The sequence below is a fragment of the Ciona robusta genome, chromosome 11, assembly GCF_009617815.1.
Source record: "Ciona robusta chromosome 11, ASM961781v2".
Taxonomy (NCBI): domain Eukaryota; kingdom Metazoa; phylum Chordata; class Ascidiacea; order Phlebobranchia; family Cionidae; genus Ciona; species Ciona robusta.
In genome coordinates, this window is record NC_143245.1 from 298,515 (window position 1) to 323,329 (window position 24,815).

Consider the following 24,815-nt stretch of genomic DNA (forward strand, 5'->3'; position numbering starts at 1 on the left):
CTTATAAGATGGGACACCTTTTAACGTTTAAAGATTTATAAAACCGTATCCTCACGACTCCCATAAATCGTTGGTTATTGATACACGGTCAGGATATTTAGATAATATGCGCTATTTGAATTGATTAGAATGTGAAACAGAAACCGCGAAAAATAAAATAAAGAGAAAAAAATTTGCTAAAGTTGCAGCGCGCTTTTGCGCGTGACCTTAATTAGGTTTGTGACACTAAACACCCGTTCTTAATGTCGTGTTTGAAAGCAATCATCGGTAAATAAGTTCCAATAGTCCGCATACACCTCGCTCCAATATTAGATTGATAATAATTAACCTAAACTGCAAAAACAGCTTACAGGAGGCGAGCAGAAAAAGTAATAACAGTGACGTTTGCATTTAGCCCAGTTGTTTATTCAATATTATATATATGTAGTACTGTGGGGTAAAGTGGGATACTGTTGGAGCCTGGTGACAATACTTCCCAATCGTATTTTAAACAATTAACAAGCGTCGTGAGGTTACAGTTTTACAATTCTGTATCCCACGTTAACTGCTAAATGGTATGAGAAAAAAAGGAAAACATGTCCCATCTTACCCCACGAACTACAACATTTGGTTTCGTATAATAATGTGTGTGGACAAGTAATGTTATAGCAAATCTATTTTGCGCGAATTTTCAACAAACTATGCAGTGTTTGACTTCTTCTTTTCCTGAATAACAATATACCATCGTCGCGAATGCATATTTTAGTAACGGTGTTGTGGTAGTTTATAATGTTTAAGTAGGATATACACTTCGTGCTCGTTTACGAGTTATGCCAGTATGGTGGCTGAACTGAACAACCCATTAGTGACCACTAGGTTGGAGCAATTACAGGTTAAAAAGACACAACCCACAATGGTAGCAACAACGATATATTTATTGGCAAGTGATATAGGCAGTTAATAAGGTGTGTGATCAGTTTTATTTTTTATGTTGCGGTGTCGTGGTAATAACAGTGGCGCGTCTTCATATATTGCACATGTTTACGAAGCTTGGTGCTGTGACATTGTGGGCGTATGTGTCCTTGGGCAAGACACTCACGGAAATTGTTCCAACCCAGTGGTCAATAATGGGTTGTCCAAATTCTCAGCCATACAGAAAAATTACTCACAAAGTTATATACATGGTAACTTGTAAGCGGACACGAGGTGTTTGAAACTGAACACCGGTGTTATAACGACTGTCGTTATCCCGATATTAAGAAAGTTACATTTATTTAATTCTTCTTTAGTTGCTCCAACAGAATGTTCAAGCTTGGCGCAAACACGTTGTCCGTTCCCATGAGTTTATTCGCCGACAATCGTAAGCGATTGTGCAACAAACTACGAACAATCGATGTTCCAGAACATTCCATTGTTTTACTCCAAGGAGGGCAACAACAACAGCAAGATTCTTCCGATCGTGACATCACATTCAGACAGGTATTGCTATTATGACGTACAATTAACGTGCGTGGCGGGGAATTTCCCCTCTAAATACGTTATACATCAACCGAAACGTTTGACACTCAAGTGATTTTCACCCGAGCGTGTTTTACCGAATGTTTTTTTGATGCTAATTCCATTCTCTTCGTTGTAATTATTAATCTTATTTTCGCTATCGTACTCGAAAAGTTTAATTAGATATATATCGTGTCACCCCCCCCCCACCCCCTTCCACAGGAATCCTTCTTCCAATGGTGTTTTGGTGTCAGCGAACCAGACTGCTTCGGTGTGATTGACGTCACATCCGGCAGATCCGTTCTCTTCGTACCAAAGCTGCCTGTTGAATACCGGGTGTGGATGGGGGAGATATTTCCACCAAGTCACTTCCAAGCTAAATATCGGGTTGATGACGTCATGTTTGTTAATGACGTAAGCACTTTTTAACTTTAATGGTTTATGACGTCATATATACAGTGACGTGGAAGTTACACCAGAAAAAATGCAATTTACTAAAAAAATATTTTTATTGAATATCACGTCGTATTCACCGTGACGTGTTACATTATATGACGTCATAGTAGCAGCGATGAAGATATTCCGCATTATGACGTCTTTGGTATTATTTACAGATGGTTGCCGTTCTACGTTCGATGGGGGCACGCGTTGTTTTAACACTGGTAAGTAAATGAGATTTGTGACGTAACAATCGTGGTTGTTATGGTTCCGTGAATGTAGGAACGCGGATTAATATCCGAACGTGAAGGTTTGGGAATTGCCGGATCTATTTGCAGCAGGTATTACGTTGTTGCGCCCGCTTATTCATAGTAAACAAATGCCGGGACGTAGTTGGTTAGGAGCATGCTTCTAGTTCACAGTTTACGGTTCGATGACCGCGTTGTCGCTACCACGGGCAAGTATGTAACTAACCAACTACGACTCGGTGGTCATTAAAGGGTTGTCCCAATTGTCAATTATACAGGAAAGAATTACCCACCACGTTACATACGTAGTATAACTCATAAGCAGGCACCAGGTGTATAAAACGTAACAGCCGTGTTGAATGTCTTTGTTCACAACTCAGTTTCAAGGTGGACACCGAATCGTTACAACCGGTGATCAGTGAATGTCGGGTGATCAAATCGAAGGAAGAAATCGACATCATTAGATATGTCAGTCGTGTCAGTAGCGAAGCGCATAAAGAGATCATGCGACGTATACGCCCGGGGTGGATGGAATACCAGGCTGAAAGGTGGGTGTATTTATACAGTGTTGCCAGGTGTATTTGTACAGTGTTGTCGGGTGTATTTGTACAGTGTTGCTAGGTGTATTTGTGCAGTGTTGCATGGTGTATTTATACAGTGTTGCCAGGTGTATTTGTACAGTGTTGCCGGGTGTATTTGTACAGTGTTGCTAGGTGTATTTGTACAGTGTTTCTAGGTGTATTTGTGCAGTGTTGCCAGGTGTATTTGTACAGTGTTGCCAGGTGTATTTGTGCAGTGTTGCCGGGTGTATTTGTACAGTGTTGCCAGGTGTATTTGTGCAGTGTTGCCAGGTGTATTTGTACAGTGTTGCCTGGTGTATTTGTACAGTGTTGCCAGGTGTATTTGTACAGTGTTGCCGGGTGTATTTGTACAGTGTTGCCAGGTGTATTTGTACAGTGTTGTCAGGTGTATTTGTGCAGTGTTGCCCGGTGTATTTGTACAGTGTTGCCAGGTGTATTTGTACAGTGTTGCATGGTGTATTTGTACAGTGTTGCCAGGTGTATTTGTACAGTGTTGTCGGGTGTATTTGTACAGTGTTGCCAGGTGTATTTGTACAGTGCTGCCGTATAAACAATTATCTTTTCCAGTCTTTTCCGACACTTGGTCCAAACCCACGGTGGTGGTAGGCACGTGTTCTACGACTGCGTTGCAACGTCAGGTCCCAGGTGTGCCATCATGAACTACGGCAGAGCCACGAATCCCAATGATCATGTTATCGAAGATGGGACGCTATGGTGAGAATAGTTGTTTGTTACGTCACATACCTTCTGTATAACGTCACATTTTTCATATTCTAAATGGGAACTATAAGTATTCACCGGGTTCGGCAACCGTTCTTTAATTTAACACTTTTCCTAAAGTAGTTTTATCTGTAAACTGTTTTAACGATTGTCGTTTTGCTGCTAATTCCATTCTCTTTGTTGTTTTATTTAATCTGATTTTTGTTATCGTATTCGAAGGGAGAAATCACTATCTTATGTTTATATGCATCCGTACAATGTCCTTTGTGAGCTTTATGGCTTAAACACGCCATTATTTCAGCCCTCCAGGTAACTCATAAGTAACAATACCCTTTTATGACGTCACAGTTTGTTCGATATGAGCGGGGAATATTGTTGTTATGGTAGTGACATCACAAACACTTTTCCCGCCAATGGAAAATTCACAGAAGACCAGAAGGCGATCTACAATATCGTGTTGGAGGCGAACATGGCGGTGAAGGCAGTCATGCGGCCTGGTGGGTTGTTCTAACGTTATATAATATGATGGGGCAGGTTGGGACAAAATGCTGGGGCAGGATGGGACAAAATGATGGGCAGGATGGGACAAAATGGTGGGGCACAATGAGATAAAATGGTGGGGCAGGATGGGACAAAATGGTGGGGCATGATGGGACAAAATGGTGGGGCAGGATGGGACCAAATGGTGGGGCAGGATGGGACAATATGGTGGGACAGGATGGGACAATATGGTGGGGCAGGATGGGACAAAATGGTGGGGCAGGATGGGACAAAATGGTGGGCAGGATGAGGCATTATGGTGGGGCACAATGAGATAAAATGGTGGGGCAGGATGGGACAAAATGGTGGGGCAGGATGGGACAAAATGGTGGGGCAGGATGGGACAATATGGTGGGACAGGATGGGACAAAATGGTGGGGCAGGATGGGACAATATGGTGGGGCAGGATGGGACATTATGGTGGGGCAGGATGGGACATTATGGTGGGGCAGAATGGGGCATGTTTCATTTTCTTTTGTTGCATATTTGGTTCTGAATAAAGAATATTTGCATGGAGGGATAATGGCAGACATTGTAACATGGGTGTTCTGTTTCATATACACTCACTGCCGCGCGAGTAAAAATAAGTTGCGTCTATTCAGTCATGTGATGCAGTGTTACGTCACAGGCGTAGGGTTGGTGGACCTCCACTTGATGGCGGAAAAGATCGTCTTGAAAGGATTGGTTAAACTTGGTGTGTTGCATGGTGACGTAGACGTGATGTCACAATCCCGTGTGGGCGGGGTGTTTATGCCCTTTGGCGTCGGCCATTTTGTGGGACTGAATCTTGTCGACGTGGGGGGTTACCCCAAGGTGGGTTTATATTCCATTGTTTTTTATTCCAATCATTTCCTTAACTGGTTTATGTTGGTAACTTCTGATAATCTTCGTTTCTACTTAATCATCCCGACGTTACATGAATCCACTCCATGCAACAGGGAGGACCACCACGTCGAACCGAGTATTCACTTAATCGATTACAAACCACCCGCCCAATGAAAGCTGGAATGGTGATCACTGTTGAACCAGGTCTTTACTTCAATAAGCCGGTAAGTGAAGATGACGTGTCACTCGGTTATGACGCAATAATTGAAAGATGACGTCACATATGTTTGTTCTATAGTTAATAGAAGACGCATTGAATAATCCAGAGTTTGCAAAGTTTATTGACGTCACGCGACTACAACATTTCATGAACTTTGGTGGGGTAAGTTGTGGTAAAATATGACGTCACGATGTATGATGTAAGGTTTTATGACGTCAGGTTCGCATCGAGGACATCGTCACCGTGACGTTAGAAGGCATTGAAGTTTTGTCTGATTTACCACGTGACGTCGATGCAATCGAACAACTCATGCGTGAAGGGCGGGAAAACGAAGACGTATCATTGGCTGGCACCTTGCTACCCAATGTTACGCAATAATAACAACCTTACACCTGACAACACTGGAAAAACTTGCAATTCGTCTGGCAACACTGCTTTTAATTCCCATGATTTTACTCACTCGATAATTGACTGGCAGCACTGCTTCGTAATTCGAGTTCAAAATCAACGTGACGTCATAGAGATTCCAGTATTTATTTACATCAACAATCAACATATTTAACCATCATAAAACACCAATATCGTGTCTGTAACGTCATCCTCTCTTCTGTTTTCCGCCCAAGAACCGAAGTCGCCGCACTCTTCGGGATTCCCCTTATATGCGAATGTGTTCAAACCGCCAACACACATCGATGAAGGGCGACACCCAGTGGACCTACATATTTAAAGTACATCTAATGCACAATATTCTACATATAACTCTACAAGTCCTGGGATTCAAGCCAGAGTTGGCACATTACCCCAACATTGTATATGCACATTCTATTTTATATGGGTGAGGTCCTACAGTGAGGCATGTCATGGGACCTGGGATTTAAACCAGAGTTGGTCCATTACCCCAACACCCAGGGTGCTATCATATGTACCATAGACAGTGAAGCCTGTCGCATTCTCGGTGGTATAATGTCACGAATACTTACTTAACCCCTGGGCACAGAGCACTTGGGAGCCCACGATTGCTGAAAGCTCGGAAATGAACGAAACCCGGCAGGAATGAAGCTCTTATGCTTAGTGGTATGGAATAGGTAAAAGCTGATTCCCCTTTTAGAAAGGTAACAGGAACCGCCAACGTTTCGGCGTCACTGCTACAAGTTTCTTCAACGTCCACTATGACGTAACAAACAAAGCCAAGCGTCAACAATACGTCATATATATGACGTCATCATTGCTTACCGTCCACGTTTTCGAGTTGTTCCGCCAACACACGAAGGGCCGCTGTGATTTGGGATTGTGTGATCTCACTTCCGGAAGTCTTGGACAACAATACGTATCTATGACGTCATAAAAGATTAGTTGATTGTTAACAGAGCTACCATTGTCTTACCCAACGACAATGTTTCTTAACGATCCAGACACGAGGTATTCATCATTCATGTTTTGGGTGTCGCCCGTCTCCCAAAGTGGTGTCGATACACTTGTCGGTCTATTTGAATTCCACGTGCCGCTTGTCTATGACGTAACACACACCAGTAAACACACAAACTACTTATCTGACGTCATAATCATACAATGTTTATATTCTTACGTCATAGATGTGAAAAAACACTTGCGCTGCGCTTGGGTCGCTCGCCCCACTGACGTGGTTCGCCTTGTAACTCAAAGTCAACCGGTTGGTTGATAACGAACCGGTAATAGTGGACACGGAACCGCTACCGTCTGCCCCCATGTTGCTTGTCACCTGCCAAAGCAATACTATCCCATACATACCAATACACTATTATCATTAATGAGTTATCGAATGTGAACCTCGCACGTTTTAGCATGTGGGTGTTCTGTTTCATACACCTCATGCCCGCTTACAAGTTACCACGTATGTAACTTTGTGGGTGATTACTTCCATCAAACCTTTAGCTTGAACGAGTTAATGGATCCACTGTTTCCTATCCACGCCAATGCAATAAACGGGTGACCTTCTTTCCAAGTCAATATTTCAACTCCATCCAAAAGATAACTCTCGCCGTAATACAAGAAAGACGACAGCGATCCTCCATTGATTGAATATTGAATCTGTAAAGATAAATACAACCTGTAAGTTGGTTGGTGGTCGATTAATGGACGACCAGCCTTGAACTCGGTATCTTTGAGTCAAGCGCGCTAACCAACCATAGATATCATATATATATCTAATATCTCTGTAACCGCCCCACGGCGTAGGACAAACCGTACCTTATTACCGGTGTCGAACACGTCACTTCCGCCATCGGATATGCAGTTTACCCTGTCACCGCTGCAGTCGTATGTGTATCTGTGAAAGCTTGGTATTGCTGCCACCATGCGGTTGGCTGAACTAACCACGCCCGCCATCAAGCGGTCAACAACATTTGTGTGTTTCTCTACAAATTATAAGAAAATCACAAAGGTCATACCATGGCATAATTTGTTGTTTTACTTTCAAAAACAGCAGCAAAGAAAATATTGTTTAAACAACTAAGAGATTACAGCAAACTAAATACAGTCGTTAAAACATCACGCTATGATTGAAATGCGTGGGAAGGAAGTCAAATAAACCGAACCCCATGATATATCTTTGTATCATCAACCAAACTATCAAAAGATTTCTTCCACATTTGTATTACAACGAACAACCAACGAAATAATCGAGTCTCACCTGGCACTTTTCGCAAGGGGTAACTATTTTTGAACAAACCATATAACGTGTTATATCGCTCTAAGAAGTTGTTGGTTGTTTTATATTGATATTTCGATCGTTGTTTAATTTGGTTCAACGGTGTCTCGTTTGGAACATGCCACACCATGATATTCCTTGACTGTGATTTAAAAGTTTGCTAATTATTAAGTAAATTGCAATTTATTATTGATACAAACCCCCATATTAAAGTATCCAGGGTTTTTGTAATCTTGTGACGTCACAGATTCTACGTTTCCAAATGACGTCATACTCTCCCATGACGTAATACCTTTATAACATTTGTTTGGTAAGAATGACAAAAATGAACATAGTCATTGAATGAACTTATTTATCCTCGCATGGCGGAGCAACGACAGTCGTTATAACACTGGTGTTCTGTTTCATACACCTCGTGCCCGCGTATGAGTTACAACGTATGTAACTGTGGGTGTCTTTTACGTCATAATAACCATAGTCACGTCACTTACCCACAGAAGTGACGTTTCCCTCCTCACTCGACCATTTATCACCAAACGTACAATTCCCCAGGATATTGTTCTCATGTATACTGCCAACTAGTGACCAAGCTTTATCGTTTGATGACGTCATATCACAGTAAGTCTGTCGTGTGTGTGTGTTGATATTAAGGTTGTTTTATTTATAATGTACAAATATATTTTGTAAACAGACTTATGGGGCAAGATGGTACGGATAGCACATAATATCCCATATTTCCTAAACATTTTTGATCAATTAACAACGCTCTTTTAGAGTCGTGCGCATACGGTTTTATTATTCTGCAAATATACTTTGTTAACAACCAAATGTTATGAAAAAAAAGTATGAAAACATGTCCCATTATACCCCATCATGAACCAGATTACCCCGCCCTACTTTATTGTGTCAATATTATTTGGGCAATTATGTTAATAGAAATCTTATAATCTACCTGGTATATACCGCCACCTTGTGACCGTATAGAGTAGACGCCGTCTTCTACGATTCCTGCTCGTTGCAAATGTGAACAACTTGTTCCGGGGTTCACTGGGGTTCCTAAACTACCAGCGAATCCTAAAAACACAGTTTTAATCTTCCCAGTTAGTTGTTTCTACTTTATAATAATACTACCCTACCTTCCCCAGGTGGTCCAGCAACACCTGGTGGTCCTGCTGGTCCTCGGTCGCCCTAAAATTAAATATTGACCAAGTGAAACTTACCATACCTGTTTATTTTTCCTAAAAATCGAAGATCGTATATTTATCATGAATTAAAACAATGCGGAGAATGGAATCAACAGTAAATCGACGGTCGTTAAAACACGCAATGTATGAACAATTTATGGAAAGTAGCGTCAGCAGGTAAAAAGCGTGTTCACCCAAACGTTTATAATATTTTGTATGACGTCACAATACGTACCGCTGGTCCCGCTTTCCCGGGTGGCCCCGCTTCACCACGTGATGATGACGCAAGCTGTAGACACAAAGTTAGTATGACGTCACAAACGTAATGACGTGATTGTTACGTCATACTCACCCCAGTTCTATCGTTACTACACGAACACGTACACGCGCCCATGTCTAAGGTATGACCGTTGATATAATGCAACATGCAAAGCATGAAGACAACGTATCGAAACATAATGGCTGAAACTGCTGGTAGACCGAACGCGAAAGTTAAATCGTCTTAATGCTCTTGTAGAAAGTAAACCAGAGTTGCTGCATTGCATTAATTTATATCGGACTCGAGGAAAATTCCCGACCAATATTTCCGCATTTAAATTCAGCATCTGAAATACCGGATATATGAATGAGTTGTTGGATTAGTTTCGATCGACTAGTTTACGTCATTAGGAAATAATAAAAGCCTTAGTACCACCTCCGGTTAGGAATTGTATTGTTTAGCGATGCAGCGCAAAGTCACAAACATGGAATTGTAGTTGAATGTTTTCTTCACGCTGCTAATGCAACCCGTTACTACGCGATCGAGTTAGTTATTGTTTTGATTTCATTAAAAAAAACTTTTTGTTGAAAAAAATAAGGAAACAAATTCTACCAATAATTTACAATAAACTATTAAATTATGTCGATGGTATGTCGCTTACAGATGTTTATGTGTTTGCCCGGTGTGTGTTTAATATATTTGAATTGTTGTCTATATTAATAAAGTATCACCCCAAAGCCGTCATATATTAAATTTTAGAAATATTGGCCTCAATGCGCCCAAGTGTCCCGATTTCCCCCACTCTACTAAATAGCTTACTCCCATCTAAGCCGCTGATCATTTGAATTCCATCATAAGAGTTCTTCGAACGCCTCAGTATGTATTGTATTCCCGTATAAAGTGATCGCACCTACAACGTTTCCATCGCTTCTCTTTGTTCTCTTGAATAAATCTGCATACAACAACGTTTACTGGAAAGTAACTTAATCACTTGTCAATCAAAATGTTGATTCTACAAATTAATTTGAATTCACAAGCTACAGATACGAATACAAACTCCCAGGTCGTCGAAAGTTGGATACCAAATATACATCTACAGCTGATGATAAATTGAATGCAAATTACATACAGAAGCCTCCTGAAACTAAATGTGGAAACGCGGGCATATAAGATACCGCAGATAAAGCCATCAATTCATACCACGAAAGAAAATCATCATGAACCGTTGTGTTGCTCTTATTCTACTGGTCATTCTTCTGTCTCAAGTTGCGGATGGGTGGAGACGTTGCTGGGGTAAAATTTGCATAACAATTTCTGCGAGCGACGAAATCGAAGCTGTATTAAAGTAAGGGAATGAGCCTAATGTTTGGTGTGATGTAAACCTTTGTGTATCTAACACTTAACGAACTCAGTTCGGCAGTGTTACATTGGTTAAGGCATTTACCATTAGCCCAGATTTACGATGGGAAGCCAAGATGATGCTATGCCATTGTGGGTGCATGTATCATTGGGCAAGACACGTTAATTGCTTTAACCCAGTGGTCACTTATGGGTTATCTAAACGAAGATACAAAATCTAAACAAAAAAAACAACGTGGTAACTCATAAGCGAACACAAGGTGTATGAAACAGAACACCTGTGTTATAACGACTGTCATTGCCCCGTCATACGAGGATAAATAAGTTGCATACGTGGTAACTTGTAAGCTGGCACGAGGTGTATAAAACAGAACACCTGTGTTATAACGACTGTTGTTACCCTGCCATGCGAGGATAAATAAGTTACATCCATTCAACTTTACTTTGTTTAGAACTGCACTACAGGATTCAAACCTCGGTAAGTTGCGACGACATGTTTCACATAGTGATTATTTATTTGTTGCGTTTAACATTAATTTTATTTATCTTTTTAAATAAGATAACCAAATATAATTTAACTAAAGCATCGAAGAGAAGTGACCATTAGTTTAACAATGTGTAAAAATATAAAATCGTGGGCATTAAACATAACACCAATGTTGATTTATATTCCGCCTCAGACCAAAGCTTTGAGGAAATGCTTGGTGAAACTCAAATGATGAATGATCAAGGCGCTCGGGCGGGTTCTGTTTAAGCTTGAGGTATCAATAACCCATGACCTTACAATTCGTTTGTTTTGAGCTGTGGGGCAGGATGGGATACTGTTAGCGCATAATATCCCATATTTCCTGATCGTGTTTTGAAGAAATAACACCACTCTTTCAAAGTAGGCTGGTGAGGATATAGTTATATAACTTGGTAAATATTCTTTGTTTACTACTAAATGATAGGATGAGGAATAATAATGATACGTCCCATCTTACCCCAACCTACTATGTGGTTTAATTTAAATTTATGTTTTCAGTCTTTTCTCATCGCATAAACCATGGACGGTTTCGAGCAAAGGAAATAAACAAAAAAACAGTCAATGCCGTGTTTTTTATTATGGTATATCGGGGTGGGGGAAGACGGGACACTTTTAGTACCTAAATGAAGTAATATAATTCATTTATCCTTGTATGACGGAGCAACGATCATCGTTAGTACTAAGTATATAACTTCGTGGGTGACGGCACTCGCACATTACGATATAATGCGGTAGTGGTAGCCAAAGCCTCGCAAACAAAGATACAGGGTTCAAGGCTCGGCAGCGCTACTTTTATCGGCGTGTGACTTAGGGCAAGGCAATTATCGGTAAGTGCTTTAACCATGTGGTCACTAATGAGCAACATTCCGGTAAAATGAAACTAAACTTTTGCTGCCCAAGAATAAACGGACATTAGTCGGACAACTTATGTTACAGTTTTTATTCGTACAAATAACTAAATTGCTGCAGAAAGTGTGAAATAGAATAAAACATTACAGAAGTTGTGTATAATGATATTAATGTGCATTGTATGTCTATTGTTTTAACCATGGTTGAAATTGTAAGGTTAATTCAGATATCAAAGAAAATCACAATATCGCAAGCTGGGTTCAAAGTATCTCAACTACTAGAACGCCGTGCCAGTCAATTTGAAATAGTTATCGACCTTTTGGAATGGCGCAATGCTGGGTTCTTATTGAAATCCAGAACTGGTTTATTAATCGTCATTCTGCTGAATGAAGAATGTGGGGCTAGTTATGCAGAGTTGCATATATACAACAGAAGGCGCGTGTAAGCTTATTTACATCGAAGGGATCATTGAAGATTCTAAATTACCACCAGCAGGTCCGTGTCTTTATCACCTGTGAAACATGGAATATCGTCATACATGTAAACATAACTTTATTACTTCATAGCACTGTTTTTGTTGTTCACGTACAAGTTGTTTTGTTTGTTAGTTTAATTTTGGTTACGTTCTTTTTCACTATTTGTAGCCCCTGCGTTTCTTATCAATATTTTATTTACGCACGACTTGTTTTTTACACTTGTTTAACGTTTCTGCGTTCTTTGCCCAAAGCATGATTGTTGCGTGTCACGTGCCGTGCACCGCGCGTTCCCTGCTTCTAGTTTTGAATGTTTCGGGCAGTTATCGTTGTACTGTGTCGGTAATAGGTTGTGTTATTCAGTTATTGTGAGCGAAATGTTGCATTGAGTCGTTAAGTGAGATTTGTACCCAGCTGTTGTGGTAATGTAACAGACAAGTGTGTTTTTCAAGTTAACTCGTTTCAGACTGCGTTTATTGAACTACATTTATAGTTAAGCCGCGTTTATTGCACGCCCCGCGATCGTTAAAGTAGTGTCCCAGATCACACCACCGTCATAAAACGTAACAATACATAGAAGTGTTCTTAAACAGGACACTTAGTTAGTTGTAAACATAAAACATGTAAAATGTTACAATTATAATTAAAATGTTTAAATATTTGAATTATAAAATAAATATAAAAAGTGTTTTACCCTGGGCTGCTTCAAGGATTCGTGGCATGGCGTTTTGTTGTGGCATGGCGTTTTGTTGTGGCATGGCGTTTTGTTGTGGCATGATGTTTTGTTGTGGCATGATGTTTTGTTGTGGCATGATGTTTTGTTGTGGCATGATGTTTTGTTGTGGTATTATAACTTGCCGGGGCATAATGTTTTGTGGCATTATAACTTGTGCTTGCATGGCATTTTGTTGCATTGGGACGATGGTTCCATTTGGCTGTTGAATGAAGCACAACTGACCGTCTGCACCTGCAAAATATATTCTCAAACATTTGTGTGGAATTTGTAAATCCAAGTTGAATTGAATAAAACCTGTTGGTTGGGGAATGTTGTTCAATTGGATCTGGGGTTGAACACGTACGAAGCTTTGGTAGAATTCTGTGCTCTGGGTGTATGAAGGTGTTGGTTAAGTAGTTTAAGTTCCTACAGTGAGGCACGCCATGGGATCTGGGATTTTGGCCAGAGTTGGCCCATTACCCCAACATTGTATATGTACATTCTATTCTATATGGGTGAGGTCCTACAGTGAGGCATGTCATGGAACCTGGAATTTAGACCAGAGTTGGCCCATTACCCCAACATTGTATATGTACATTCTATTCTATATAGGTGAGGTCCTACAGTGAGGCACGCCATGGGACCTGGGGTTTAGACCAGAGTTGGCCCATTACCCCAACATTGTATATGTACATTCTATTCTATATGGGTGAGGTCCTACAGTGAGGCATGTCATGGGGCCTGGTATTTAGACCAGAGTTGCCCATTACCCCAACATTGTATCTGCACATTCTATTCTATATGGGTGAGGTCCTACAGTGAGGCATGTCATGGGGCCTGGTATTTTGACCAGAGTTGCCCATTACCCCAACATTGTATATGCACATTCTATCCTATATGGGTGAGGTCCTCCAGTGAGGCATGCCATGGGACCCGGGATTTAGTCCAGAGTTGTCCAATTACCCCAACATTGTATATGCACATTCTATTCTATATAGGTGAGGTCCTACAGTGAGGCACGCCATGGGACCTGGGGTTTAGACCAGAGTTGGCTCATTACCCCAACATTGTATATGCACATTCTACTTTATATGGGTGAGGTTCTACAGTGAGGCACGCAATGGGACCTTGGATTTGGGCCAGAGTTTCGTCGACTGTCAAGCTACAGCAGGTTTAAATCAGTAAACTCTGCGTGAAAGCAAAAAAAGAAATAAAAAGAAAAGAAATGCAAACTTACCATTTTTCTGCAACAAGTTGTATTGCATGTCAGTGCAGCAGACAGAATAAATAACACAAATTCCACCAAACCAAGTAAGCCAATAAGACAATGAATGATCGTGAGACCAGGGAAGGGTGATAGGGGAGGTGTGATGGGTGGAGTGGGTAAGGTTGTCGTTCTCACGGTTGTCGTTTCATAATCAACAGATTCATCATTAAAATCGTTATAACCATTGTTGTAATGGTTGTTGAGATCATTGTTGTTGTACTGTGAAAACAGACATTCATGAAACCCAGATACAGAAGTAGCACTAACTAATCAAATACATAGGCAAAACTAACCAATGTAACTTTGAAAGTTATTTATACTTGCATGGCGGGGCAACGACATTCGCTATAACACATGTGTTCTGTTTCATCCACCTCGTGCCCGCTTACAAGTTACTACGTATGTAACTTATTTATCCTCCCATGGCGGGGTAATGACAGTTGTTATAACACAGGTGTTCTGTTTCATACACCTCGTACCCGCTTACAAGTTACCACGTATGTGACTTTGAAACATGGGTTTTATATAATTTGTGCAAAATATTAATAAAAGGTTGGGTTTCCAAAATAACAGATATGTAGTTTGTATTCAAAACTTTAGTTTGTCGCTTATTATTTTATTATCTAGCCAAGTACTACTACATTTATATCATTTAGATTCATTGCAGACACTTTAACTTAAAATTTAGCGCCAAACGACCTACTATATCATACGGGTGGTATCCAGGAACATACACTTGAGGGGTCACGGAGAAGATCGCTCCAAACACAGCGAGTGTCACTTGTGCGATGGCAAATATGGTTGCCACGGTTGCGATTGCCATCAAACATACGATCTGTAACATAAACCTTTTTATTATTTTGATAAAAATCTATTTTAAGCAATCATTGCTTTCAAAAAAGTTTTAAAGAATATTATTTTCAAAGAAATTGATGATTAACACCACAAATATGTGGTGTTAAGTTCATGGCAAACACATGTTAAGTCCAACTAATGCGGCACAAATATACCAAATTGCTATTATCATCCGTCTCTTATTGGGGACAATATAATATATTTAATAACATACAAAGTAAAATATTTCAACAGCAGTATTCATGTTATTCTGTCACCCCAATATTCTTACCATGCATGTTGTTTTCCTTCTTGCGGCAAAAATACTGATGATTCCGACCGTGATTGACTGAATGAAGATGAATAAATGTAACTTATTTGTCATTAAATGACAATGACAGTCATTATAACATGGATGTTGTTTCATACACCTTGTACTTGCTTACGTGTTACCAAGTATGTAACTTATTTATCCACGCATGGCTGGGCAATGACAGTCGTTTAGTCACAGGTGTCTTGCATCACCTCGTGCTCGCTTACAAGTTGTTTTTTTTTACAGTACATCTAAAAAGTGACCACTGGGTTAGAGCAACTGCGGTTAAATGTCTTGCCCAAGAACACATACGCCCACAATGGTGGCAACAATTGCTAAACGTTCTTGTATCAAGCAAATACCTCATCAGTAAATATGCATTAAAGGAAGACAAACATTAAATTCACCATCACCACATTGATAATCAAACCTTTAAGAATCTGGTGCATATACATATCAGACAAAAATCCAGTCCAACAAATTACATGGTACTGTATATTTCCTATGTATATTATATAAGAAATATATAAATTTTGCCTAAATGGCATCGTCAGTCTCTTATTCAAACAGAATGAAAAACATATCAACTTTTGACATCGCATACTCACCATTAAACCACACCATACCCCGCTGCATACGTAAGCAACGTGGAAATAGCTGTAATATCTCGGCCATCTGTAAAACCCCGATGCACAAGCCGCGTACACTGCTGCCGATATACCAAGACATAATGACAACACGCCAAACACGATGTGGGTGATCTGCGAAGTTTTTGTCAAGTAAGATTAAACTGACGTGTTGAAACTTATTAGATATTCAGAAACTCAAGTAAATTAAACCCGTTGGCCAAAAATGTTATATTTCTGAGTCCAGCAACTTTTTGGAAATTTAAAACTAAATAAATATTAAAAAAAACAAAAAAAATATGAGGGTTAAGGCAACAGCACAAACAATGGTATTGGTTCTAACAGTAACAATTATAAAGGTTTATTTTATTACTACAGTTTAGTACCAAATGGGACAAAAAAGAATGAAAAAATGTCCCATCTTTCCCCAGTCTGCTGTAGCCTACATCGTTTCAGTAAAACGTATGCATTTATAAACATATTTCCTGATATAGTATTAGAACGTCGGCCCGGTAAAATTTATAAATTAAATATATATATATAGGTACATATTGCTTATATATACAAGTTATTACAATATAATTTTACCCCAAGACCGTTGACACATTTATCCTTGAAACCTTCTCGTGTTTTGTCCCTCAAATTCTCGTCCAAAATCAATTCTTCGTCGGATTCAACCATCGTTACGACAAATCAGCAAGTATACCAGATATCAATAACAAAAACTTTGATTTACCTACGAATAACAGTTGCAAAAACGAGTTTTATTCCTCAAAACGTTATTTTAGTTCCGTGTTGTTTACAAATTTACATCTGCTGACGTCACGGTACAGTGTTGCGCAGGTAAATGCGATACGTTGGTCATTCTTCTATGTTACCATGTGGCAAAGTATATACATTTAGTAATGTATACATGTACGTATGGTATATGTGTCTGTTCCGTTAAAGTAAAGTGTAAACGATGTGATGACAACATATTAGATACCTTAAATGCAACTCTATCTGCGCAACAAAGCCTATTTCATTGTAAAATTCCTTTTATTTTTGCCAGTTTTAAACGTTAGGTCTACAACTTCATACCCTAAATACTTTCGAATCAATTTACTCATATCTACTGGAATACTTCTGTTTCTAACTTACCCTATTTATAAGAGCTTATCTCTTCTAAAGGTACAAGAAGCTGGCTTATCTAATTATATTAAATTGTCCAAGTCCAATTATATTAAACAGCAACACCAAACGCCCTTATTTAATTCAAATAAATATACTTTAAAACTAATTATACAAACATTTTGGCAGTCAGCACCTAACAACTGTTATTCCTTTGACACAAAAAGCAGGCTTTCCTACTAAATACCCAACACGCATTCAAACGATCGCAATTTTATTTCACGCCTCCTCTGCAGTGGTCCTGGTGTAAATCACCTGTTGGGGTAAGTTAGTTATTAATAAAGGCAACGTATGATTGAATAACGTTTTTCTCTTCGCATAGCTGGAAAATGACAGTCGTTATAACAACACAAGTGTTCTGTTTCATACAGCTCGTGACCGCTTACAAGTTACCATGTACGTGACTTTGTTAGTGATTGTTTTTTAATATATATATTTTTTTAAATTGTTGACAATCTAGATTATAGACAACCCATTAGTAATCACTGGGTTGGAACAAACATAAGTGTCTCGTCACACACACACATGCGCAACGGTAGCAGTAACAAGCCTCGTCACACACACACACATGCGCAACGGTAGCAGTAACAAGCCTCGTCACACACACACATGCGCAACGGTAGCAGTAACAAGCCTTGAACAGACAAATTATTAACGAACCTGTGAACTGTGTTGGATGACTTGCTTGATCAAACCTAAACATAAAATAACATGGTTGATAACCCAAGTGAATATTAGGTTAAAGCAATGGCCATTATGTGTCTGGCCTACGGACACATTCGCCCACAAATGTAAAACATTGACCCGGTATCCGCTGTGCTACAGACCGGCACACTAATCATGCAAGTTCATGTTCAGCAACTATGAAACATAAACATGGAAATCCTACTAATAACAACATCCCACTACCACTATAAGCTGCAACCTATATGGTTTAACAGCCAGTCAGCCACACTTTTCGTTTTGCTGTTTTCCTATCTCTTCAATATAATAAATAAACAACTTTCGTTATGTCAATCAAAAGGATAAATGAATTCCACAATCCCTAACCTTTGTTTAATAGTTCAATAAGCCCACGTCTTGCAAGGGAACCACGGATCTTCAATCTTTCCGATACGACAGCCGGAGTGATGAGCTTGTAGTTTGGCACCTTTACATGTTGGTTGTTTCATCATGTTATTTATTATAATTAAAATGACTTCATTGCAAACACTTTTGGACTGAAGCTCTTTCCATCCAGTTTTCAAAGGACGTTTAAGTTAAGGAATAAATGGCGTTTTTGGACCGTGCCTTGAAATCAACTATGTCTAAAATAACGAATTCAGGACAAATGAAAATCCACAAACCACCCATAAAATGGCATCACAGTAATATCCTGATGGATGCAAATAACGAACAGCAGCAATTTTTATCCGAACTACTTAAAATATACGAAAGTTATATTTTTAATAGTTCGGAACTGTCTGCCTGAGACAAAACATACAGCAACTGCAGAATACACCAATTAATCAATCAAACTAATACACACAAACTTACCTCCTTGTACAGTTTGTCGTAAGTAGCCTTGTCAAACAGGATGAGGTTGTTCAACTTGTCGCGAACTTTTCCCTTCGACCACTTCTTCTTCTTGGCTTTGCCAGAACCCGAAGGCTTACTGGCTTTTTGGGAAGTTTTCCCACCCTTTTGCTGTTGCTTAGGAGGCTGGGGGAAACAATTCATGTTTAGAGAGGTTTATGGTTATAAATATATAGGTAACAAGAAATAGTTATATAGTTTTTGTTATTGATACTTTTTATTTTTGTGTTTACTTACAGACTATTTTAACGTTAGTCACTTTGTTGCCATCTGCAACTTCACTATTTATTAAATATGGTGTCTAGCGTAACGTGTAGTGAAATTGCGTTGTGTATATTCATTAGGTGTAAAGGCATTCACGCATTGCGCTTCAATGCGGCTTTAACATAAGATCCGTCAAATAATATTATTGCGTATAACGAAACACCGGTGCACTATATTATACGTTGCATAATATCCCTGATTGTAAGATAAATCCACAGTAATATGTTTACATGAAACAAATCAAAACATTCTTTAGTTAACTTACCATATTCGCTGAGTGCAACACGAGAAAGAATCGCTAAGGTTCCCGGATGTTCTAGATCTTTCCCAGTGTTTCCGAGAAATTAAACGAACGCAAACACAAGTATTTAAACTTCGTATCACAAATAAATAAAAGCATTTTATAGTAAAATAATACAGTAAATAAAATAATACAAATAAAATATTGCATTACCTACTTGGAATGATGGTACAATTAAACAAAATTAATTCTTTCGAAGTTTTATTAAACCTTCAGGCATTACTGTTGGGGTATCCCCGAAACTCATGCTCCGTTATATTTCAGTTCGAATTCAAACTGTTAGAGTTCGTACTGGTTCTTCAATACTTTAATTTAGTTCAAATTCATTATGTCAGCCGTTGGGACAGTAGCGTTTGACGAATATGGACGCCCGTTTATTATTTTAAGAGACCAAGACAAGAAAACTCGACTTTCTGGAGTCGATGCAATTAAAAGTCATATTTTAGCGGCCAAGACCGTTGCCCGTACTATTCGTACGTCTTTGGGTCCAAATGGCTTGGATAAGATGATGGTTTCTCCGGATGGGGATGTCACCATTACCAACGATGGTGCAACGATTCTGGATAAAATGGATGTCAGTCACCAAATCGCAAAACTTTTGGTTGAGCTTTCAAAGTCACAAGACGACGAGATCGGGGACGGAACAACCGGCGTTGTCGTGTTGGCTGGTGCTCTCCTTGAGCAAGCGGAAGAGTTGATTGACAGGGGAATCCATCCGATTCGTATTGCTGATGGGTATGAATCTGCTATGCATGTTGCATTAAAAAGATTGAGCGACATCGCTGACGATTTCCCCGTGGATAAAAACGACACCAACAACCTTGTTCAAGTTGCCATGACAACCCTGGGGTCGAAGATCGTAACGAAATGTCACCGTCAGTTTGCTGAAATTGCTGTTAATGCGATTATGTCAGTGGCGGACTTTGATAGAAAGGATGTTGATTTTGAATTAATCAAAGTTGAAGGAAAGCAGGGCGGAAAACTCGAGGACAGTATGTTGATCAAAGGTGTTCTTATTGATAAAGACATGAGCCATCCCCAGATGCCCAAAACCATCAAAAACGCCAAACTGGCGATCCTCACTTGCCCGTTTGAGCCACCTAAGCCAAAGACCAAACATAAGCTTGATGTAACAAATGCTGAAGATTATAGGAAACTACAGAAGTATGAAAAAGAAAAGTTCGCTGAGATGATAAAGCAGGTCAAGGATAGTGGGGCAAATCTTGCAATTTGTCAATGGGGTTTTGATGATGAAGCTAATCATCTGTTGTTACAAAATGAACTTCCAGCTGTTCGTTGGGTCGGAGGTCCGGAGATTGAGCTTATTGCGATTGCAACAGGAGGGAGGATTGTCCCAAGGTTTTCCGAGCTCACAGCAGAGAAGTTGGGAGTGGCAGGAATTGTTCGAGAGCTCACTTTCGGAACAACTAAAGATCGGATGCTGGTGATTGAGGGGTGTAAGAATTCCAAGGCTGTGACAATCTTCTTGAGAGGGGGCAACAAGATGATAGTCGAAGAGGCTAAAAGATCGGTTCATGATGCTCTTTGTGTGATCAGGAACTTGGTCCGTGACAGCAGAGTTGTCTACGGTGGTGGTGCATGTGAGATTGCATGCGCTATTGCAGTCAACAAGGCAGCTGACATGACCCCATCATTGGAGCAGTATGCAATGAGAGCTTATGGCCAGGCATTGGAGACTGTACCCCTTGCTCTTGCTGAGAACAGTGGCCTTCATCCGATCCAAACCTTATCCGATGTCAGAGCTGAACAAGTTAACAAAAGCAATCCTTACCTTGGAATTGATTGTCTGCAGAAAGGAACCAACGACATGAAGCAACAACATGTGTTGGAAACTCTGGTTGGGAAGAAGCAGCAAATCTCGCTTGCGACACAGCTGGTTAGAATGATCTTGAAAATAGATGACGTACGATCCCCTGGGGAGTGATGTTGGCTTCTCAAATTACACGGAAACTACTCGATCCACAGAGCTGAAGTTCCAAAAGTGAATGACTTGTTGTGAATGTTATTTTATATGTAGTCACGAATTTGTAGCATGTTAAAATTCATTAAAAAGCTATTTCAAATGTGATTGTGTTTATGTGGAGAGTACAACACTTGGCTGCTTTATCTCAACATTCGTCTGTCTAGGCCTAGGGTGAGATAACTATATATAACTACATGGTTGTATCTACATATGTTAGATTCGTATAAGACACAAGGCAGCCCAATTTAATCAGCACAGCTTAACTACCTACGCCCTGGATTATGCTGGTACAGAAACATTAGCTTCGCCATCCCCGACCACTGAATATTTAAAGGTTTCGTCTAAAAATCCAACACCCTGGACTTCGTTTAACTGACTTACCTGCGGAGCTCTCGTCGAAGATTTATTCAAATACGTATGTTTGTAGTCAGCATGAGATAGTACTATACAAGACTGTCTGTCTACCTACTTGCCAAAATAACACGACGCGTTGTATGAAACGGCACAAAATAATTACGAGTAAAGTTAACGAATGGTGAAAATAAAAGCAGTTGCGCGTGTGCTATTATACAACGGGTGTTATCATAGCAGCACAGTTGGGTATAAAAGTAAAGATAGCACCAAAAAATAAAAACGTGAATACATGATTAACTTATAAAGCCGCAAGTGCGTCTAACTTTTTCAAGGTCTGCTTGCTTTTGACGTAGGTCTGCTTTTAACTGCTCGATTCTGCTTAACTTTTTCCCAACTACCGGCTTCGACGGGCGTTCTGTTTTGCTGGGAGAAGGCAGTTTACTTGACTCTGATGTTTCGTTCGTCTTTTGCGAGTATGTGAACGGTACATGAGTTCGTATTACAGAAGTAGCTTCACTTTCAAGTTTATCATTTTGTTGTGGCGTACATGCGTCTCTTCTCGTGTCAGGTAATATACTAATGTCAGTTTTGTGTGTTGTATGATTGCGTTTAGTGATCTTACGTGGCGTTTGCTTTTGCGGCGATTTAATACAGGGTGTACTAGGCACATTACTGCTATTTTCTTCGACAGTTATCGCTTTCTCGGCAGCGTAACATGTACGTAAACTATGCAGGCAATTTTGGACTGACAACCGGGAAACATGAGCGGGTCTGCCCGTTAAAAATGCAGGTAGCACATGTGTAAGTGAAGGCGCTATAAGATTGGCAGGTTTTGATATGAACGTACTACATTTTGTTTCCGTGTATGTGTTATTCATTTCAATAGCATTCTTGCTACTGTCTTTATGAAAACAAAGCGATTTTTTGTAAGTACTTGGGTCAGTTTGTATGTACAATCTTGAAGTGTTTTGGACAGCTATTTCCTTGGGGTAAAGTCTGGTGCTAGAATTTATTGGTGCCCCAAGCCTGTTGGGTGCTTCTGTTTTAGTTGATGTGAGTCTTTTATCAGCACTTTTTCTTTTCTGTTTTGTTGGTGTGGTAGTAGCATCCTTGCAACTTGTTCTGTCAAAACTTCTTTTATGATTATTCGTTGCCAGACTCGTAATGCTGACTATTTGTGGCATTTCTTCATCTGATAAAAGTTCCTGTAATGGGGTTACAGGTGCAGTATCATTAAGTTGCACTAATGATGTTTGGGGACTGTATTGAAGCTCACTACCAAACCCAGATTCGGGGCTGCAACAAGAATTTATAACATCAGAATTAGTTTCCACCTTTTCAGGTAATGTTTCTTCACTTTTAGCTGTTTCATCCATTACAGAAGTTGGTATATTTGACTCTGGTTCTTTCCAAATGACTCGAAAAAGTTTAGAGTTTTCAAAATGCTCACATTTTGGCGTGTTCAAATCAGTACTCTTATCTTTTAGCAATACACAAGTGAATTTTTCCATTGAACCTGCACTTTTTAGTTGATTCTGTTTTGCAGAAGTGTCAATTACATGCAAATTTGACTCTACATTTACAGCAGGAAACAAAAATGTGCTGGGTCCATCCTGATGTTCTTTTGTAATATTACCTTTTATTAGAGTTGTACAATTTGTTGCAAACTTTATTCGGGAAATTTCCTTGGTCATTTTTCACCAATCTGTTTTATATTTTTAATTTCACCTCCGGTGTTCAACTTTTTAATTATCAAATACTGACAGGAATCCACCATCAACTTTATGAGTAATTTCAGGCAACATTCTATTTTATAAAGAACCTGAAATATGAGCTAGAGTTGGCCTATTTCCCTAAATATTTGTTGTATAAACAAAATAGCTAAATGAACCTAATATTTTTTAGTATTATGGCTAAACAGGCTATATGAAAAGCATGCATTTATAATGAAATATACGCACGAACAGTATGTATAACGATTTTTAACTAATAATTTATTGCAAAATTTAGACATGTGTATCAGGAAAACGTGACGGGGTTTCTATTGCTGCAAACTTGGTATAAACAGCTAATGTACATTGAATAAATCTATTCTAAAAGTATATAAAGCAACGATATTGAACTATGTAGATACAGCACTTATTTATTTTGCTTTTCGTTTATTAATTGGTGGACGAACTTGTTCTTTTGTTGTCTGCTAAATGCACGTTAAACAAATTTGCAATCCTAGAAAAATATGGCCGATTCACTGCGCATGCGCATACCGTAAAGCCTCGCGATCAATCAAGCGTAAAACGGAAATATTTCTAGGATTTCTAGATATTGTTTGAGGTCGGTTTTCACCGTAATAAATCGTTTTGCTGTAGTGGTATTGACCAGAGTTCTCTGGTTTTGTCATGTAATGAGATGGTATAAAGAACTGGTTTAAAAAATTATAATAAATGATCCAAAAAAATAATTTGGCACATTAATTAATAGGAATATTGAAAAAAGTTTTTATTAGAAAATTAATTATTTTACGTACTTTATGTAACCACATACGACCCCTGTTATAAATGGAGTCCATTGACTACGCGAGAGAATTCGTTAAGTTGGGAGTCATATATATATGCATTATAAACTAATTTAAATTTTGATAAGAAAAAGGCAAACGAGAGAGAAAAAAACAAAAAAGGATAAAGCTGGTTTTTTTTGTAGAAAGTTCAGGTTTGTTTTTTAAAGGGGAGTTTTTAGTTTTTGTTTACTTAATCAACGGGGGAATAGCCCTGGGAGTTTTTGAATGGTTTTCGTTATTACGTAAATTTTTACGTTGTAGTACAACATATTGTTCATATTATAGAACACAAACATTTTGTGAATGATTACCAATGCTAAGGTACCTACGGTAGTGTTATATTGCTACGGTAGTGTTATATTGCTACGGTAGTGTTATATTGCTAAGGTAGTGTTATATTGCTACGGTAGTGTTATATTGCTAAGGTAGTGTTATATTGCTACGGTAGTGTTATATTGCCAAGGTAGTGTTATA

General features: G+C 39.3%; 6 protein-coding genes and 1 long non-coding RNA gene across 8 annotated transcripts; 3 read left to right on the plus strand and 4 right to left on the minus strand.

Moving 5' to 3' along the window:
* The first annotated feature begins 142 nt into the window (after positions 1-142).
* Positions 143-5,876, plus strand: LOC149727509 (xaa-Pro dipeptidase-like). Its single transcript, XM_089887661.1, has 10 exons — positions 143-1,458; positions 1,699-1,890; positions 2,091-2,142; positions 2,488-2,710; positions 3,311-3,457; positions 3,812-3,960; positions 4,632-4,816; positions 4,942-5,052; positions 5,127-5,210; positions 5,268-5,876. Exons 1-10 carry the CDS (start codon positions 1,282-1,284, stop codon positions 5,424-5,426), a joined length of 1,479 nt encoding a protein of 492 aa, XP_089743787.1. The 5' UTR covers positions 143-1,281; the 3' UTR covers positions 5,427-5,876.
* On the minus strand, positions 5,564-9,457 carry LOC149727510 (uncharacterized). The gene is made up of 14 exons (XM_089887603.1): positions 9,271-9,457; positions 9,154-9,207; positions 8,871-8,922; positions 8,687-8,808; positions 8,226-8,358; positions 7,935-8,026; positions 7,717-7,876; positions 7,275-7,441; positions 6,954-7,115; positions 6,634-6,786; positions 6,433-6,557; positions 6,282-6,379; positions 6,029-6,215; positions 5,564-5,763 (listed from the first exon to the last, which is right to left on the minus strand). Exons 1-14 carry the CDS (start codon positions 9,373-9,375, stop codon positions 5,607-5,609), a joined length of 1,767 nt encoding a protein of 588 aa, XP_089743729.1. The 5' UTR covers positions 9,376-9,457; the 3' UTR covers positions 5,564-5,606.
* An 810-nt stretch (positions 9,458-10,267) lies between these two features.
* LOC149727511 (uncharacterized) lies at positions 10,268-11,624 on the plus strand. Its single transcript, XR_016385965.1, has 4 exons — positions 10,268-10,522; positions 10,989-11,014; positions 11,217-11,297; positions 11,561-11,624. It is a non-coding gene; the product is annotated as an uncharacterized LOC149727511 (long non-coding RNA).
* Positions 11,625-11,987: 363 nt separating this feature from the next.
* LOC149727512 (uncharacterized) lies at positions 11,988-17,123 on the minus strand. Its single transcript, XM_089887628.1, has 8 exons — positions 16,728-17,123; positions 16,122-16,274; positions 15,493-15,549; positions 15,070-15,201; positions 14,337-14,585; positions 13,415-13,487; positions 13,079-13,351; positions 11,988-12,423 (listed from the first exon to the last, which is right to left on the minus strand). Exons 1-8 carry the CDS (start codon positions 16,818-16,820, stop codon positions 12,389-12,391), a joined length of 1,065 nt encoding a protein of 354 aa, XP_089743754.1. The 5' UTR covers positions 16,821-17,123; the 3' UTR covers positions 11,988-12,388.
* A 383-nt stretch (positions 17,124-17,506) lies between these two features.
* LOC149727513 (small ribosomal subunit protein eS25-like) lies at positions 17,507-19,558 on the minus strand. 2 transcript variants are annotated; one of them, XR_016385963.1, is made up of 5 exons: positions 19,414-19,558; positions 18,846-19,010; positions 18,360-18,459; positions 17,903-18,004; positions 17,507-17,818 (listed from the first exon to the last, which is right to left on the minus strand). XR_016385963.1 is itself a non-coding variant. In XM_089887658.1 (5 exons), exons 1-5 carry the CDS (start codon positions 19,414-19,416, stop codon positions 17,529-17,531), a joined length of 339 nt encoding a protein of 112 aa, XP_089743784.1. In that variant the 5' UTR covers positions 19,417-19,557; the 3' UTR covers positions 17,507-17,528. The 2 variants fall into 2 exon arrangements, 1 of the variants encoding a protein (XP_089743784.1); XM_089887658.1 differs by having other exon boundaries at positions 17,507-17,564; positions 17,970-18,004; positions 19,414-19,557.
* A 111-nt stretch (positions 19,559-19,669) lies between these two features.
* Positions 19,670-21,538, plus strand: LOC149727514 (T-complex protein 1 subunit epsilon-like). Its single transcript, XM_089887613.1, has one exon. It carries the CDS (start codon positions 19,778-19,780, stop codon positions 21,392-21,394), a length of 1,617 nt encoding a protein of 538 aa, XP_089743739.1. The 5' UTR covers positions 19,670-19,777; the 3' UTR covers positions 21,395-21,538.
* A 385-nt stretch (positions 21,539-21,923) lies between these two features.
* LOC149727515 (uncharacterized) lies at positions 21,924-24,324 on the minus strand. The gene has a single exon (XM_089887621.1). It carries the CDS (start codon positions 23,479-23,481, stop codon positions 22,081-22,083), a length of 1,401 nt encoding a protein of 466 aa, XP_089743747.1. The 5' UTR covers positions 23,482-24,324; the 3' UTR covers positions 21,924-22,080.
* Between the last annotated feature and the right edge of the window lie 491 nt (positions 24,325-24,815).